General features: G+C 31.4%; 1 protein-coding gene across 3 annotated transcripts; it reads left to right on the top strand.

The window, feature by feature from the left end:
* The first annotated feature begins 424 nt into the window (after positions 1-424).
* LOC143193478 (vanin-like protein 1) lies at positions 425-16,723 on the top strand. 3 transcript variants are annotated; one of them, XM_076399706.1, is made up of 9 exons: positions 432-563; positions 780-921; positions 1,406-1,534; positions 5,996-6,282; positions 9,014-9,225; positions 9,282-9,386; positions 10,255-10,437; positions 12,642-12,906; positions 16,310-16,723. In XM_076399706.1, the coding sequence occupies exons 2-9, from the start codon at positions 919-921 to the stop codon at positions 16,671-16,673; spliced, it is 1,548 nt and encodes a 515-aa protein (XP_076255821.1). In that variant the 5' UTR covers positions 432-563; positions 780-918; the 3' UTR covers positions 16,674-16,723. The 3 variants fall into 3 exon arrangements, with proteins under 3 accessions (XP_076255819.1, XP_076255821.1, XP_076255820.1); XM_076399704.1 differs by lacking the exon at positions 780-921 and having other exon boundaries at positions 425-563; XM_076399705.1 differs by lacking the exon at positions 780-921 and having other exon boundaries at positions 435-563; positions 1,344-1,534.
* Positions 16,724-17,430: the final 707 nt, after the last annotated feature.

Raw genomic sequence — 17,430 nt, 5'->3', positions numbered from 1 at the left:
AACATAAACGACTTAAAATCAAAAGGTCTGAAACATCGAGTTACCAGATGAAATTCTAAATAGCACAATTTAACAAATAAACAAATTAAACTTGCTTTTACAACGATAAAATTATTTTGTCTGTTTTTCTGTGTCATTTTTCACAAATCCAATATACAATGTAGAGATCCAAACAGATATACTGTTTTTTTTTTATCAAACTTGGTACGAGAAGAAATTTGAACATCTCCGTCTTTGTCATTATAGGAAAAAAAACATTCGCATGCAGCATGCATTCCAATATATATTAATTACTATTTTTATTTAACTAGTTTTATGGCTATGGCATGTTTCTAATGTTTGCGACTATCGAGTATTTTCATTCGATAATTCCCAACATTACTATTTTGTTTTCATTTGGACTCAATTATGACGCAGAATAAGTTCATATCATCATTGCATGCCGTGAATCGTAGTAGTGCAGTCGATATATATATATAAAATACTATATTCACTTGAATATGTCAGTTTTACATAGTGCCTTAACATTTTCCTGTTTGGTGTTTTTAAATAATTTTTGTGAGGTATATAATTTATTAGGTTTAACTGTTAAAATATTGGTATAGATATAAAAAGTATTTTAAATATATGTTTTAACCCAAAAGCTTCCTTTGCTAAACAACCAATTTGGGTACATTTGGGTACAAAACAATTTGGGTATAATGTTAATGCTGAACTAATCTGACGGTATACCGGAAGTCGTCCAGTGCAAAAGCTGATACATTTTTCTCTTTAACTAGTTCTAGTTTGGTTGCAACATTTGTCAAATCACCTAGGCTGGGTAGCAGATCCCGTGGCCTAAAGCGTTTCTTATATGCCGTCATTGTTTCTTCATTTCTATTTTTCCTCAGATGGGCTGCACCTTTACTTGGCCTTCCCATGGTAATACTAAGTTTGATTATTTTTTACCTTTTAGTTAGTTCCTTATTTATTTTTTGAAGTCGATTCAATTTTTTGTTTCAAATATTTTATTGGTTGATCTTTTCGATTTTCTAATTCTTTTGATGTTTGTTTAAGTTTTTCGAATAAAATTTCTTTCGTTGAAGCTTTAACGAATAGTAATATTAAAATATTCCCGACTACCGATAACTTAAACAGTTATTTTATTTGAAAAGGGCTGTCGCATCCTTAAATTTTTGAGGAGATTCCAGGAATTATCTCTTTGCTTTCTTCTCTCAAATTTAGTACGAGAACGAACACGTTAATTTTCATATTATTTATTTATTATATAATGATGTGAAATTTATAGATAATAATTTTGATTAATTACACTATTTATTGATGGTAAATCGTTTTTATTGTAGATTGTAGGAATATAATATAATAAATGTTAAAGGTAAATAATTTATTTACATTTGATCTTCAGACATTTTCTTTTGAAGCAGTGGTTGTCGAATATGCAGCGAATAGCAATCGCTTCTTATCACCAGATGAGAGAGTTATGGAAAATACGAAAAATTACATTGAAATACTAGAATCAGTTACCGCAAATAAGGTAAAACATTAAAACTAAATTTATATAATAATAAAAATGATTTGTTTGTAATATAAGGAAACATAAACTATTCAATACCAGAGTTGCTATTTATATTTATTTCTGGTAGAACCATTGTATTGGTGAACTTAATCCTTTACGCTTTATCACTTTTTTAAAGGTGATAAAGCGCCGTTTTATAGCACTGCAAAAATTTGTATAGTCTATTAAAATTAACAGTGAACTCACGTCATCAATATGTTTAATGTATTGCCTGTCGCAATGTGTAAATTCATTTTATGGTGGGTATAGATCTGATAACAATAAGTTATAAACCATACATAAATAGAGATATATATTTATAGGAAATTTTGAGGAAATGTCTAACGACGTCCAACATCTAGATGTCGCTACTTTTAACTTATTACTTGCTTTAATCGCTACGCTATAAGTGTGTTTGTTATTTATTTATTTTGAACGCCATTTTCACTATAGATGGCATAAGGAATAGTGCGTTTAGAGATTAAGTTGTTAGTTCATTGTTATATATAAGTCCGTAGTACAAAAAGTAAAGTGAATTATCGATCTAGGAAGTGTTGTGGACATGAAAATGTTTGTTAAAGTTAAAAATCCCAAACCGATTGGATTAAGTATCAAATAACAACATCAAATATTAATTTTTTTAATTTTAGAAATTAATCCCCTTCCGAAAGAAGCTATGCAAACGGCTATACACTTTATATACACAGGTATAATATTACAAATAATAAGGTGTGCTATATACTTTAGTGTAAATCCATAATATATATCTAATAGATTAAAATAATGGCACTAAACAAATATAAAAAATGAAAAAGACGGAAGAGAATAATTTTGATTTGCAATGCACCAAAGTTTTTTGCTTATGGTTTTATTTATATGTATATAATATTTATATCTTATAGACATTATATTTATATTTTATAGATAAATTTATATTATATATTTATTGTTATCGAATATATTTATATTTACTAATTTTTACATTTTATATTTAATTGAAATTTATAAAAATTTATTTCTGAAAAAATGTTTTTATCTAAATTTCATTGGTCAATTAAACATGATGTCAAGGCTGTAACATGCCAAGCATTACTGATGAGCCTATCAAATGAAACATCTTTCTTACAGATGCCTATAATGGAGATTTAAATTAACCGATCAAATTACTTGTGTGACCAATTATGCCTTCCGGATGTTGGGCAAAACAAAACTTTGTGCCAGAGTCTCCTATAGAGTTGAATCTCTATTACTCTATGGTTATAAACCGGCAAACGTTTTAACGCTTTACTTGTTTTGAGAATTTTCAAATCAATACTTATTATTATTCTGATTGAAAATGCTGAAGCCAGACAGAGCAAATTGCGTCTTTAATTAGTTACTTCAGACAGCAACAAGATGGTGGAGGCCCCCTCTTGCCAGTAAAATTCGTTAGAGAAGTAAGTATTTGTTCTGTTAAATATTATGTTGCTGCTGATTTTATTGAAAATATTTTTTAACGTGTTGCAGGTGGAGCTAGTATGGGTACGGTCACTAAAATATCTCAAAAAATTCTGAAAAATATAAGCTGGGATTCACTGAAAAGAAGCCGTCCTTATATGAAGCGGGAGACGAATCAAGATCAGTTTGATGTTATCTCTAACAGAGCTCAAATATATGAGAGCAGTGAGTAGCTTTTTAATATAAACATACATTAATTCATTTATTTCAGAGGAAATTGATGGTCTGGAAAGTATCCATCGAAAACATACAGATATGTAGCTCTCTGAGGAATTTAGAACATCCCTTCGTACACTGTTGGGTAATATAGGATTTAAATGGTGTAAAGATAAAGAACGAGAAGGTCTAATGGAACTTCCAGACATTGTTTTTAAAAGAATACCATTATTATAGTCATATAATAAAATCAAGTAAGACTTATTATTCCAATTGTGTATTTAGATGAGACGTGGATATTTCAGAATGGGACCAATATTTCCAATGGTCACTCATGGCAATGTGATAATAAAAATAAAGTTAAGACAATAGCAGTTGATTAGATTTTATTTTATCATATTAGTCATAGCATTTCTTACTAATTAATTGCAGACGAATCTTTTTAATCAGTCAAATGAAACTTTTTGAATACGGGATTATGATTCAATTCTGACAATTTTCAAGATGGGAGTGGAAATAACTAAAGATGAGTATATAATTAATATACAATAACTGCAGCAAATCTTATTATAGAGAGTGGAAGATGTATGTGCATACATATGTGTGTCTAGAATATACATGAATATTTGGTCGAAATTTGTGAGAAGAGAAAGAATACTAAGTGTTTTGCAGATATGGCAAAAGCATTAAGAAGAATACAGTGATTAAATTTAGTTTTATCATTAGGAGTAAAAGAACAAACTAATGAGAAATACAGTTACACCAAAATGACTTTAGAAGGAAATATTGTACCAAAAGAAATAGGAAATAATCGTACAAGGTAAATATGGTCTCTAATGGAACTAACATACAATATACAATTGTTAATTAGATGGATTAGGCCTCCAGAGGATATCACTACATAGAGAAACACGCCTAGAACTCTACCTCAGAAGTGGCGTGAAAAAGAGCTAAATATAAATATAATAAAACAATATGATACTAAAACGTCTCAATCAACTCTTAGTTTTAGTTCTGTTTGGTTTTGATAACAAAATTCTAATCTAAATAAAATAATGAAACAAAAATACTGTTATCAAATATAATTTATTTTAACACTATGTTGGATCTAATGCATACATTATCGAAGTACTTAAAACTACAATTAAGTACACATTTATAATAGCTTGTATTTTAAAGATGTGTTTGATTATATTTACAGTGATGTCTTTTCCATACCACTTATGACTTAGAGTTCTAGGCGCGTTTGTAGTTGTATCCTTTGGAGTCCTAATCCATTCATTAAAGAGCATATTTACCTTTTACGCTTACTTCGTGTGTTCTTCGGTACAGTGTATCCTTGTAAATATATTTTGATGTTACTGTATTTCTCCTTGTTTTGTTCTGTTAATACCTGTATACATCTTTCTTGAAAAAACTATACATATCTGCAAAACAGTTACTATTATTTCTCCCTTGACACATTTTAACCAAATGCTTATGTGTATTCCGAACAATTGCATACATATCTGTGCACATAAATCTTTTACACTCTACAATAACATTTCCTATAGTTATCATATTTACTCACATTTACTCACTATAATAAGATATACTCACCTTTACTTGTTTCTACTCTCATCACCCTGTCTTAGAAATTGCCAGCATTCATTCAAGTGAATAACTAAACCGTTAATTTCCAATCTATCCAACATTTGTTCTCAATTTCATCGTTTGTCAATTTTTTCTTCAATGTGTCTTATCGAATCCATCCAAACCGAAGCTACGAGTATTATTAACCATTCCCGTTTCAAGCATGAAGCACAATATATTTGCCATTAATTATAAATAAATGTTATAACTTATAAAACCTAATCAATTTTTATTCCAACATTTACCTCTTTCCATCAACTTTTGTTGCCTTAACACTATTTTTGCGCTTGGTAAGTAAGTTACTCTTGGGTATATTGGCCCCATTCTGAAATATTCATGCCTCATCTACATGCATAAATTGAAATAGTAAATTTTCCTTTATTTTATTATATGCTTTTAAAAATTGTATTCTATTAAAAGCAATATCCGGAAGTTCCATTAGACCTCTTCGATACTTTTCAGACCAACAGTTTCCTTTGAAATTATTGTATTAAATTAGGTTTGTCTTGATAAACTACTCACTGTCTTTATACATTTCATATATTTATATTTATCTATATTATTTTTCATAACTATATATCATATAAGTATCTTATTAGAGACACAATTTGTTCTGTCCGGCTTAGGAATTTTCAATCAGAGTAATAATAAGCAGATATTTGAAATTTATCAAAACAAGCAAAGCATTAAAATAACATTTGCCGGTTTATAACCTCTTATCACTATTGTTTTGAAGAACTTTGCTTACGTTTGACAACCGGGTGACTTTGGCAGGCTGGTTCGGTTAAACGTTCGTACTTATCAGATAGCATTGTGTATCTTTTTAACTAGTATAAAACTGAAAGGAAAGTTTGGTATGACTCTAAAACGAATTTACAAATTCCGACAGGCAATACATTAAACACCTTGATGACATATGTATAAAATAACTTTGGATAGATTATAAATAGGGTTAGTTTGAATTCCAACTGCATGTCCTTGTAAACTTTTGTGTAAGATTACTAGATTGTTTAAAACTTTAAACTTTTTTTAACTATTAATCTTACTATCGTTATTATAAAGTCTTTTTGGAAGCCTCTATTGAAGAAAATTACATACTTATTTGTGCTTTCCATATTCAATCATTTAATTACTCATTGTTCTTATAATTTTTAGTCGATAGACTTAATTGTCTTTCCGGAATCTACGCTTATGTATTTGAATTCCTATGATTCAACGGCTGTCGTTATTCCTCCTTTGAATGAAGTAGTTTTATGTAATGCGTCTGCTCAGACGTATCCAAAATTTCTTGAAGACTTCTCCTGTGCAGCAATAAGACATAACACGACCGTTGTGATTAATTTAACCGAAAAAACAAATAACTGCAGCAGTGAAATTACTTGTGAAGATATATATTATAACACAGATGTGGTATTTGGATCAGATGGAAGTATAATATCAAGGTAGGCCAATATCAACTCACGAAGTGTCATTATTGTTAATAATGAAGTTATTACAGTCAAAAACCTATTATTACCGAAGATAATGTACTTGAACTAACATTATTTAAAAAATGTGGTAGGCAGTCACACAGGGTAGTATTTCAGTCCACTGAAAACACTTCACAAAAACACAGGCTTATTTTGTCCAGCACATTTCATTTATCTAAGTATGAAATAGACTTGCCCATGTTAATATGAAAAGACTGTCATAGCTTCCAAGTATCATTAAAAAGGTATGATTTTGTTTTGCAATAAGCAGACCACAGATAATTTAATAACAATTGTGTGATGGAGACGCATATCAAGGCGGTTGTTTGAATAATGATAGGCAAATCATTAAAAGTTTTGAAATCGATAGCCAAGATATTTTTTGACGCCAAGTAAGGAAGATTGGTTTCCTCATGAAGTGTAATAGCCCTTTCGTTGTTGAAACGGAGGAGAACTTTTGCACCGTTTTATTCCTGTCAATGATAAATGGATCTAGTACAACAATCCAGTTCAATTCAACTCAATCTATGTATTTAGTCAGATTAAAATGATGTGATTTACTATGAATTGATTAAATTAAATGAAACTGTGACTAGAAATACTTCGACAAATACTACAAAGTAAATTTTGAGGTTTTTAAAAGGTTTCTTAAATTATTCTCCTAGTGGTTGTATAATTTGCCCAGTGGGCCTTTCTTATATATTTTGAAGGTCGTGGCTTGAGTATGTGATAGATTACGAACAGCGTGGCATAGTTTTCGTCGGGAACGCATGTTTCACGCGCATGCTACGACCATGAGTGAAAGTGCCGACGGCCGTAGTGCAGCGTATTGCAATTCGTTTTCAGTCATTGCGAAATCAGTTTGGTAGTGAGTGCCTCAGTAGGGCTGCCGTGTTTAAATAGGTCAAAGCATTCAAGGATGGCCGCGATCCGCATGATCGTCGACCGCGAACTAGCATCACACCAGACAACATTCGCCGCGTAGAACAACTTATTTTGTAGGACCGTATGATGAATTTTTGAGACATTTCGGCTGAACTCGGTATCAGTATTGGTAGTGTAGGGTCTATCATCCACGAACACCTTCAATATCGTAAAATAACGGCGCGATGGGTTCCTAAACTGTTGACCTTCAAGCAAAAATTTACGGGGTTGAAGATTTGTTGTTGCTTGCTAACGCGATACGAGGCGGATCGGTACGGTTTTTTAACGCGAATCTTCACTACAGACGAGACATGGGTACACTATTAGACTCCCGAAAGCAAGATGTCGCCTAAAGAGTGGAAGAAGGAGGAATGGGCGCCAGTCAAAGCAGAGACAACCAGGTCCGCGAGTAAGGTCCTATGTACGGTGTTCTGGGACCGGCGGGGCGTGCTGTACGTCGATTTCCTGCGCACCCAACGTACCATTATTACTGCATACTACTCTAACCTTCTGAAAACATACGTGAAACCCGCTTATCGCTCCAAACGGAGGAGCATTCCAGAACGAAGTGCGATTCTTCTCCAGGATAACGCGCGTCTCGCGCTCGGTGCAATATTGGAATTAGAGTGGGAGGTACTGAAACACCCTCCCTACAGTCCGGATTTATCACCCTGCGACCACCACATCTTTGGACCACTGAAACAAGACCTTGGAAGTTAAAGATTCAACACCGACAATGAGGTAAAGGAGTTTGTGCACACATGGCTGTCCGAGTTGCCCAAGGAATTCTTCGATGCCGGCATCATAAAACATCTGGAAAAATGGGCAAAAAGCAAAACTAGTGAGGGGAAATACCCAGAAAAACTGTACCTTTTGCAAATTTCTTTCTTTCCTTTTTTCTTTTTTCAATAGTAAATAAGCATATCACAGTATTTATCTCGATCGTATTTGAACCACCTTCGTACATGACATTGTAGAAAATCACTTCATTAAGTAATTTTCTGTGTAATATATTACTTTATTTAGTTATTCCTATTCTAATTCTATATGACACGTAAGACTTCGTTTTGAAACCGTTGTGTGATGGCTATATTAAACTTGCTAGCTAGATAATTGGGTTTCATATGAACAAATATGACTTCAGTAAAGAATTATACAATAATATCTTATTATCTAATGATAACTTGGATTAGCGCTCGATAAGCTAACATATTATTGATATTTACCGGTGGGTATTTTCTCTTACGCATGAATTACTATAATGAATTAATATAATAATTAAAATTATAAAGAATTAATATTAATGTCCTTAGTCACAGTTGTATTTTATCAAGATGTGTTTGGTTTTTTAAAATGGAAGGGACAATGTTCATCCATACATCTGAAAATAGGGGAACAAGTTTTAATTATGCACTTAAATATTGAATATTTAAACACAACTTCGAAGTCCTGAAGTGACAAATCCTATAGTAATAGTTTAACTATTACATTTTCCGATCAGCCCAGATAAAATGCCTTTGGTTTCTTTTGAAGATTACGAAAAATAGATTAATTTAATGATTGCATTTGAAGAAGAAAAATTATTAATTTTTTCTACGTATTTTAACCGAAACGTGGGAAAAAGTTGTGGCTAACTACGGATTACTATCTTAAATAACATATTTTCGATTGCCTGAAACTGTATTCAAACATCTACTAATTAGTTTCAGTCTCTAATAGTAAAGTTGTTTGACGCATACTTTGTTAATGTTCTTCGTTTTAATGAATGGTTTATGTTTAGGTATCGTAAATACAACCTGTTTGGAGAGTATGGAAAAAGTAAACCCGCTCTACCCAATATTTCCGTGTTCCAAATCAATAACATGACTTTTGGAATATTCACTTGCTTCGATATACTATTCGCGACACCCGCTTTCAATTTAACGAAACAAATGGGAATTAAAAACATTATATTTCCTACGGATTGGTTATCTGAATTGCCTTATATGACTGGTATTTATAATTCTGTTTATCAGCTGACCTAAGGGTAACTATTCATTTATTATCAGCTTTACAGGTCCAGCAGATGTGGTCACAAGAGCTTAACGTTGTATTACTAGCTGCAGGTGCTAGTAATCCCGCTACTGGTGCCGGAGGTTCAGGGATCTTTTTAGGTAAGCTTTGAATAGTTATAAGAACTAGTGATCGCTCTGTGGTCGAAATTCGGTCGAGTAAAAGGAAGCGAAGACTATAAAGAACAACTTAAAAATGATGTGTTATTATCAAATTAATTACAGTAACAATTGTCTGTATATTCAAATACATGCAAACTATCTCGAGAACTAACACTCACTAACATTTTTTAAATTGCCTTCAATTAAATATAATTTCCGTTCGGTTTTAATAATCAACAAAGGATTAATAAGTTTAAATTTCTACATAACCGAATTTTATAACAAAAGTATGACTAGTAAGATTATTTTCAGAACTGCAACAACTTCAAAGTATCAAATATGTGTATATATGATTTTTATTTATTTTTATGTTATAATCATAAAAATGTAATATTAAGTGAAGTAATACAAATTTGTATATTAATTAAAACAATATAATTAGATTAGAGTATATAACTAGAGAATATAACTAGGAATTATATTAAAGGAACATAATGTATTTATAATCATTAAATGAACTATTGACTTCTTAAAACTTAGGTCTATTAAGTAAGTAAATAAAATAAATGATAAAGTTTAAAGAATAAGTTGTCATATAGCTATGTTTATTGCATTAATTATTAAACATCTTAATATATATCTGTGGTTTAAGGTTCCTACAAAATTAGTGTTAATAATTCATAATTTCTTCTATTTGTCCTATGTGTTTCATGTAAGCTATTACATTACATAACTAACTACATAATATTTAACTTTACATATTTTCATGAGGACATTCATTTCAATGGGCATGACGACTAAAAACTCACCAAATGATAAAATAAAACATTCATTTTAACTCTTGATACATATTATTATTTTTATTTAGGAAAATATGGACCGTCAGAGTATGGATTATTGGCTACCAAAGGCACCAAAGTGATTTCACAATCTGTACCATCAGGCATCGAAAGCAATGATGTAAATAATATCCTTACCAACAATGAAGATATCGATGTTGTAGCAGCATCATTGGACAGTTTCTCTTTACGAACTGATCCTTCAATTAAGGGTAATGTATAATCCTTCATCGTTATATCTAAAAGCAGGTTTCGGTTCATTTTAATTTTTTTCTATAATTTCAAGACTGGTAATGAAAATTATATACTATGTTAATTTTCAAAATAATGTCTAAAGAACATGCTCTTGAGTCTTGAGCTCTTGAACATGAGTTTTGGATAATTTTTAGTATATAAGTCACGTCGTGCACAATAGCATTTTTATTATAAAAATCATCATTTTTAAAATACCAAAATTTGTGGCTGAATGACGAAGTAAGAAGATGTGTAGTCTATTCAAAAGAACACTGAACTTATTCCATCAAGATGTTTAATGCATTTCCCATCGTAATTTGTACATTCGTTCTAAAATTATTCAATGTTTTTATTCTCATTTTATTCTAGCTAAAAAGAGACAATGTTGTTTGATACGTTAGAATATGTAAACGAATCAGCCTATAAAATTCGCCTGGTTGTTCAACGTCTGCAAAATTCTCCAGAACTTTAGTGATACTAGTTATGGGTTACAAATTGGCAAACGTCCTGGCGCTTTGCTTGTTTTTATAAATATCAAATAGCTGATTATTATTACTCTGATTAAAAATGTCGAAGCTATTAAATTGTTATTGTCAGAAACAGATTGTGTCTCTAATAAGTTACTTTATACAGGAACGAGATAATATATGCAATAGACGTATTATGATGTTGATCAAACATATCAAAACTAAAACTCAAAATTAATGGGACAGCTTTGCGACGTTTTGACGTCATACATTTAGATGACGTGTATTTACTATTCTATTGCCGGACTATAGTGTTGGCCAATTGAACGTATGCGCAAGATTTTAATTCAGTTTGGTAATGTATGACCTTTTACTATTTAAAAACTCATATTTCTTTGAGACGCAAATTTAGATATATTTAACTATATAGTTTGCATTTTAATTTAAGCTGTTTCTATTTAAAAATCAATTTATCAAAATGCAATTTTAGATATTTTAAGATAATTAGTGGAAGTGAAAGTTGAAAAACTCAAGATAAAATTAAACTTGTATCAATTGACATAGATGACTATGCTGCCTAAATTTACTAATATGCGTTTGTTAACTTAAAATAATATAAATAGAAGCTTTTAACAGAGGCAGTGAAAACTTTTAAATTTCAATTTCAAAGTAACAGAATGGATATATTCAATGGTGCACATTCACATTTTATTGATGTATTTCCTTTGCAGAATAGTATCAATAATTACATAAATATTCTTATCACATTTACATGTCAGGTTTTTTAATAACTGCTTTGAATAATGACACTAATATGGATATATAGATATTTAACGTGCCATACCAAACATATATATAACGTGTTAAGATAACTTATAATATTCCTTGCTATTATATGAGTATATGTAATTTTGCTGATATTCTCATATCTACAATATTTTATAGTTTTTAGTCATATTTTAATTTCAATTATATTTTTCAATGAATTTCCGGTCTATTATTTTAACAGATATTTCCACAAAACACAATTTGAAAAAAATTGAGAAATACGCGATATACCTTGAACGCCAGTTAGCAAGTTTTACTAGAGTAAAGACAAAATATGCATTTATTTTTGAAGCGTTAACTAATGAAAGTCAATATCTATTCAGGGAAGAAGCAAAAAAAAACACGCTAAATACCTGGCATCGGCAGCAAACTTCAGTATATTAAAAAAGGTTTATGGTTGATAAGTTATGTTTTAATGTAGCAATCACAAAACGCTATTATATTAAATTGTAAAATATATTGTGAATTATGAAAAAGTTGCTAATTACAAAGAGAGAAAATTGGAATAATTTTTGAACATCATCATATCAGTCTGAATTTCACAACACGCAGTCAGAACAAATACTTGCTGCGATTCCGAGATCGAACTGTTATGAAACTATTGTACCTTGAAAATACTAATGCTTATATTTGATATTGACGTCCTACCGCCTTCTGAAAAAGAAGATGCCCATTAAATTATACTAAATTTGCTAAGACGTTTATTATAAAATTCATCATAAAATTTTCAATACGGCAACCATATGTTGCTAGAAAAATGATGGAATAAAATAGTGGGTAGTGATTGGTAATGTTTTGAAAATTTGTATTCCCATTATATTATGTTGCCTATAATGTATCATTCAAGATTAAGTCACAGTCCTAATATAATTTATATTTATTTTCAGAACACACTTTTAGCGTTTTGGATACAAGCCTTGACTTTATCTCCAAAACAATCTGTCATGAAGGCGATGGAGAAACTTTATGTTGTAACTTTAATATATCCCTCGGTAAAAATACAGAAATTGTTACAAGCGATAAAAATACTTACACTTATCTCCTGGCGACTTATACAGGAGTAAGAACCTATTGTGGATTTTATAATGGAGGTGTGGACAGTTGTGCAGTTGTGGCTTGTTTAAACGATAGTGTTGAATCTTGTGGAGAAAGGTAATTTATATTGCATTAATATTGTTAGTTGATAGCAGTTAGATTTTCAAAGATATTTTAAATGTGCTGCCATTTTCCATCGATATTTAGATAATCAACAGCGGTGCAGAATTTTTAAGTAGTAGTGAAGTAGAAAAAGAAGAAAAAGTAGAAATCTTCTTTTCAGTTTTTAAGTTTCAGCCTGTTTCAACTTATTCCCTTGATTGGATGCTATTAAAAATTTAATTAAGGCGTAATAAAACACACAATTTTGTTCGCAATCTTCATTTATCTAGAGTAGGATGAAGGAAACATACGGAAGTGCGTTTATCCTCTGGAAATTTAGCTCAATACGCTCTATTTCAATCAGAAGAAGATTAATAAAATCAGAAGAAATATCAGATATTTCGAAAAGAAAACTGATGCCACTGTAGCGACCTTGAGGCATGTCGAATTTTACATAGTGGAAGAACGGTCTACAAAATACCCAGAAATATAATCCCAGATGTTGAAGACGGCCAGCAGCGCCAACTAGAACCCGATAACGAATAGCTGGCAACCCCGAGACGTCTATCTGGGATGTTATTGAAGGGTATTTTGAATCTTTCAGTTACCAACCATCGTTTGGTTTAGACGTGCCACCATCCACTGTCCAAGCCTCTTCACCAGGTAACACCGCTGCCATCCGTTTTATCTATTTTGTATTTTCCACATTTTTATATTACTTCAATAAATAACGGTCACATAATATAAACACCACCGTTTCATTTCGTTTTACCTCCATTCACCGAGCCATATCAAATTACTCTAAACCACTATTAGATGTTCACAAATTGATTTGTGAAATGAATTGTTTCTTTTGTATAATTGCTAACATTATCTAAAGCAGAAATCCACGTATCAAATTTACTGTTACATCTTTTAATACTATTTGGTTAGTGATAATATTTGTATCATTAATACGTTATCAAAATTCGAATATATTGGCTGCAGGAGTTACATACAATCAGATATCCTGAGAAATCTTAATATATTAAAAATTGATATATCCTTTACATATATTCAGTGCCGAATTTTCTCTTCAGAATTAAACCTTTCATATACAATTTTTTTTGTACAGTTTTTGGTGCCTCAAGACGTTATTCCCTAGAGCGGTGCTTATTAATTTTTTTATGAACTAATATAGCACTGGGTATATTGTTATCTTATGGTCATTAGCCAAACGAAACCGCCATAGTGTAGGTAAAATGTAAGAGAATGAATAAACAATTTAACGTTGTAGAAAACTCGGGATTCTAATGGATAATTGGTAATTAACTTAGTTTATATGTCAAGAAGAAAAAACAGTTTGGTAAAGGTAGTTTAAAAAAGGGAATTCATTTGGTTTCTTAAATTTTCTCAATTCCAACCTGTCTACCATTCCTGAGAAGTTGTTTCTTTTCTTGATAAGTAAGTTGATGAACTGATTCCATATGTATGACAAGATTTCTATGGTTATATATATATATATATATATATATATATATATATTCTTTCGGAGTCAATATGGATGACTCAATATGTTTGGCAAGCGGTGTTCTTACCATTTTTTTCCATTTGGGCATTTTCAGATTCCACAAATAGTTGATTCATGCTCTTTGCGGGTTTAAGCTGAAGTTAAAGTTTACGTCAAATAAGTTTTACAATTCATCGTCTTTGAAGTTTTTTGGTATCAAGATCATTCTTTTTTATTGATGCCAAAATCAATACTTAAATCGTCGAAACTTAAACATAAAAATGGTATAGGATGGGACAGCAACACAGAAAAAGAATACATAAATTACAATTTTAAGCATTCCATGATTAGTGTCTGTATACACACAACAATTCAATAATACTAAATGGAAAACTATTACTATATATAGAGGTATATCAAAACCATCAAATTAAATTAGATCGTTTAATAACAGGTCAATTGAATAGACCCCGGCCTGACACATAGATGGCGCTATTATAATTAAATCCATATGTTTTTTAGTTAGCCCTAACCGTCAAAAGATGTGTGTATAAATTTAATAGCTGTCGGATCATTAGTTTGTGAGTTATAGCATTTTAAGTGAAGCAAATTTTTGTTATTGTGAAAAAAAATAGATAAAAAGGGATTTCGCGTGTGAAAATATTGCTTTTTGAAGGGAAAAATACAGTTGAAGCAAAAACCTGGCTTGATACCGAGTTTCCGGACACTGCCCCAGGAAAATCAGCCATCAAGTATTGGTATGCTAAGTTTAGACGTGGTGAAATGAGCACCGAAAACTGTGAACGTAGTGGACAGCCAAAAGAGGTTGTTACCGACCAAAACATTAAAAAATTCACAAAATTATTTTGAATGACCATAAATTGAAATTGAATGAAATAGCAGACACTCTAAAGATATCAACTGAGCTTGTACATTATTTATTCACGAATATTTGGGTATGAGAAAGCTCTGTGCAAAGTAGGTGCCGCGCGAGCTCACTTTTGACTAAAAACAACGAGTTGATGATTCTGAGCAGTGTTTGAAGATGATCAAGCGCAATAAACCTAAGTTTTTGCGTCTATATGTGACAACGGATGAAACGTGGCCATCATTTCACTCCGAAGTCCAATCGACAGTCATCCGAGTGGACTGCACACGATGAACCCAAAGCGCGGGAAAACGCAACAGTCGGCTGTCAAGGTTATGGGGTCTATATTTTGGGATGCGCATGGAATAATTTTCATTGATTACCTTGAAAACGAAAATACTATCGACAGAGACTATTACATAGCGTTATTAGACCGTTTGAAGAATGTAATCGATGAAAAACGGCCGCATTTGAAGAAAAAGAAAGTGCTTCTTCACTAAGACAATGCACCGTGTCACAAGTCAATGAAAACGATGGTAAAAATCCATGAATTGGGCTTCGAATTGCTCCCTCATCCACCGTATTCTCCAAATCTGACCCCCAGGGACTAATTCCTGTTCTCAGATCTCAAAAGAATGCTCGCTGAGTAGAAATTTTCGTCGAATAAAGAGGTAATCGCCGAAACTGAAGACTATTTTGAAGCAAAGGATAAATTGTACTATAAAAATGGTATCAAAAGGTTGCAGGGTTGCTATAATCAGTGTATCACCCTTAAAGGGAATTATGTTGAAAAAAAAACTAATTTTACAAAAAAATGTGTTTTATTATGGTAGGCCGAGGACTTTTCAATTGGCCTGTTAGTTATTTATATTAATATTTAGTATTTTCATCAATAAATTTTGCTGTTCAAACTACGTAAAAGTATCTAATGTATTTTGATTTCCTGTTCTCTACAAGAAATATTTCAAACATTTTTGTGTTTATATTGCTATTAAATGTATTAAGTTATTGAGATACTAACCGACATAAGTCTAAATTAAAGATACTGATATTTGTTTCAGATTTACAAATTATTCTTCTATAGCCTGGCCGATCACGTTTAATTCCATAAACATTAGTGGGTCATTTATCGAGACCGAGCATAAAATTCAATTTCCAACATCTCTGCTTAGTTCCATTCGGCCACTGCCGATTGATCAATACTCGTGGGAAAATGAAGTTGTCGGCTTGAATGTGGTCAGAACGATAAGATTACGCAAGGCCCAAGATAGGCTGTTGACATTCGGAATATTTGGCAGAGACTTTAGTAGAGATTACGATCCACATCCAAGACAGGGACAAACAGGAAGTAATTACGCAACGAGTAGATGTTATGCAGCTTTGGTTTTGATTTTGTGCTTTTTGTTAAATAAACTTTTGTCATAGATAAAGCAATATGAAGTTTTCTAGTTAAAATAAATAAAAACATAGTAGAACAGTGTTATTATTTGATACTTAATTAGTGTAGAATGTAGATGAATTTGAATATATATCGTTAACGATGTTAGTGCCATTTGATCATCTAATTTTGTTATGTCAATTTTTTGTAGTGTAATAATATCGTAATTGACAATGGAGATACATCTGGCTCCAAAAGAAAATTATTTATAGGAGTTAGGAAATTGGTAAGAGTAAAAAGACAATAATTTGATTAAGTGGGTACCTATTGGACCACTGATCCAACATTTATAAATCCGTTGATAACGTAAGGTTCTTGGAAAATATAATATTCTGTCAGGGTTCAAATTAGAAAAACTTAAAATTATACCCTTGATTCACTTCATTAAAAATTCACGTAAATAACATTCAGTGTGTGCATATTGTTTATACCTAAGTCTAGTTGAAATCGTCAGCTATGAGCAATAAAGGCAAATAGAAGTTAGCATCAGTCTATGAATAGATTGTCCTAATAACATAAATAAAAGGGCTCCAAAGGCAATTACATTTTGGAGCTATATAATAGGTTCTCTAAATCGGTCCTTGGTCCGTTGAGCCGGATTAAGAATAGAGAAAAAAATAGTACATGTGCTTTCTGTGGCCGTTATTCTGTTTGGGCAGCCTTCTATTGTAATAAAACTCTTTGTAAGTATCGATTATATCATCGTTCGTCAGTTTGGCTTGGAATATATTCTAAACTGCACTA

This window comes from Rhynchophorus ferrugineus, unplaced genomic scaffold, assembly GCF_030347505.1.
Source record: "Rhynchophorus ferrugineus isolate W39M unplaced genomic scaffold, kcgeb_rfMv2 rfM3, whole genome shotgun sequence".
Taxonomy (NCBI): domain Eukaryota; kingdom Metazoa; phylum Arthropoda; class Insecta; order Coleoptera; family Curculionidae; genus Rhynchophorus; species Rhynchophorus ferrugineus.
This window is presented reverse-complemented; position numbering and strand designations above follow the sequence as displayed.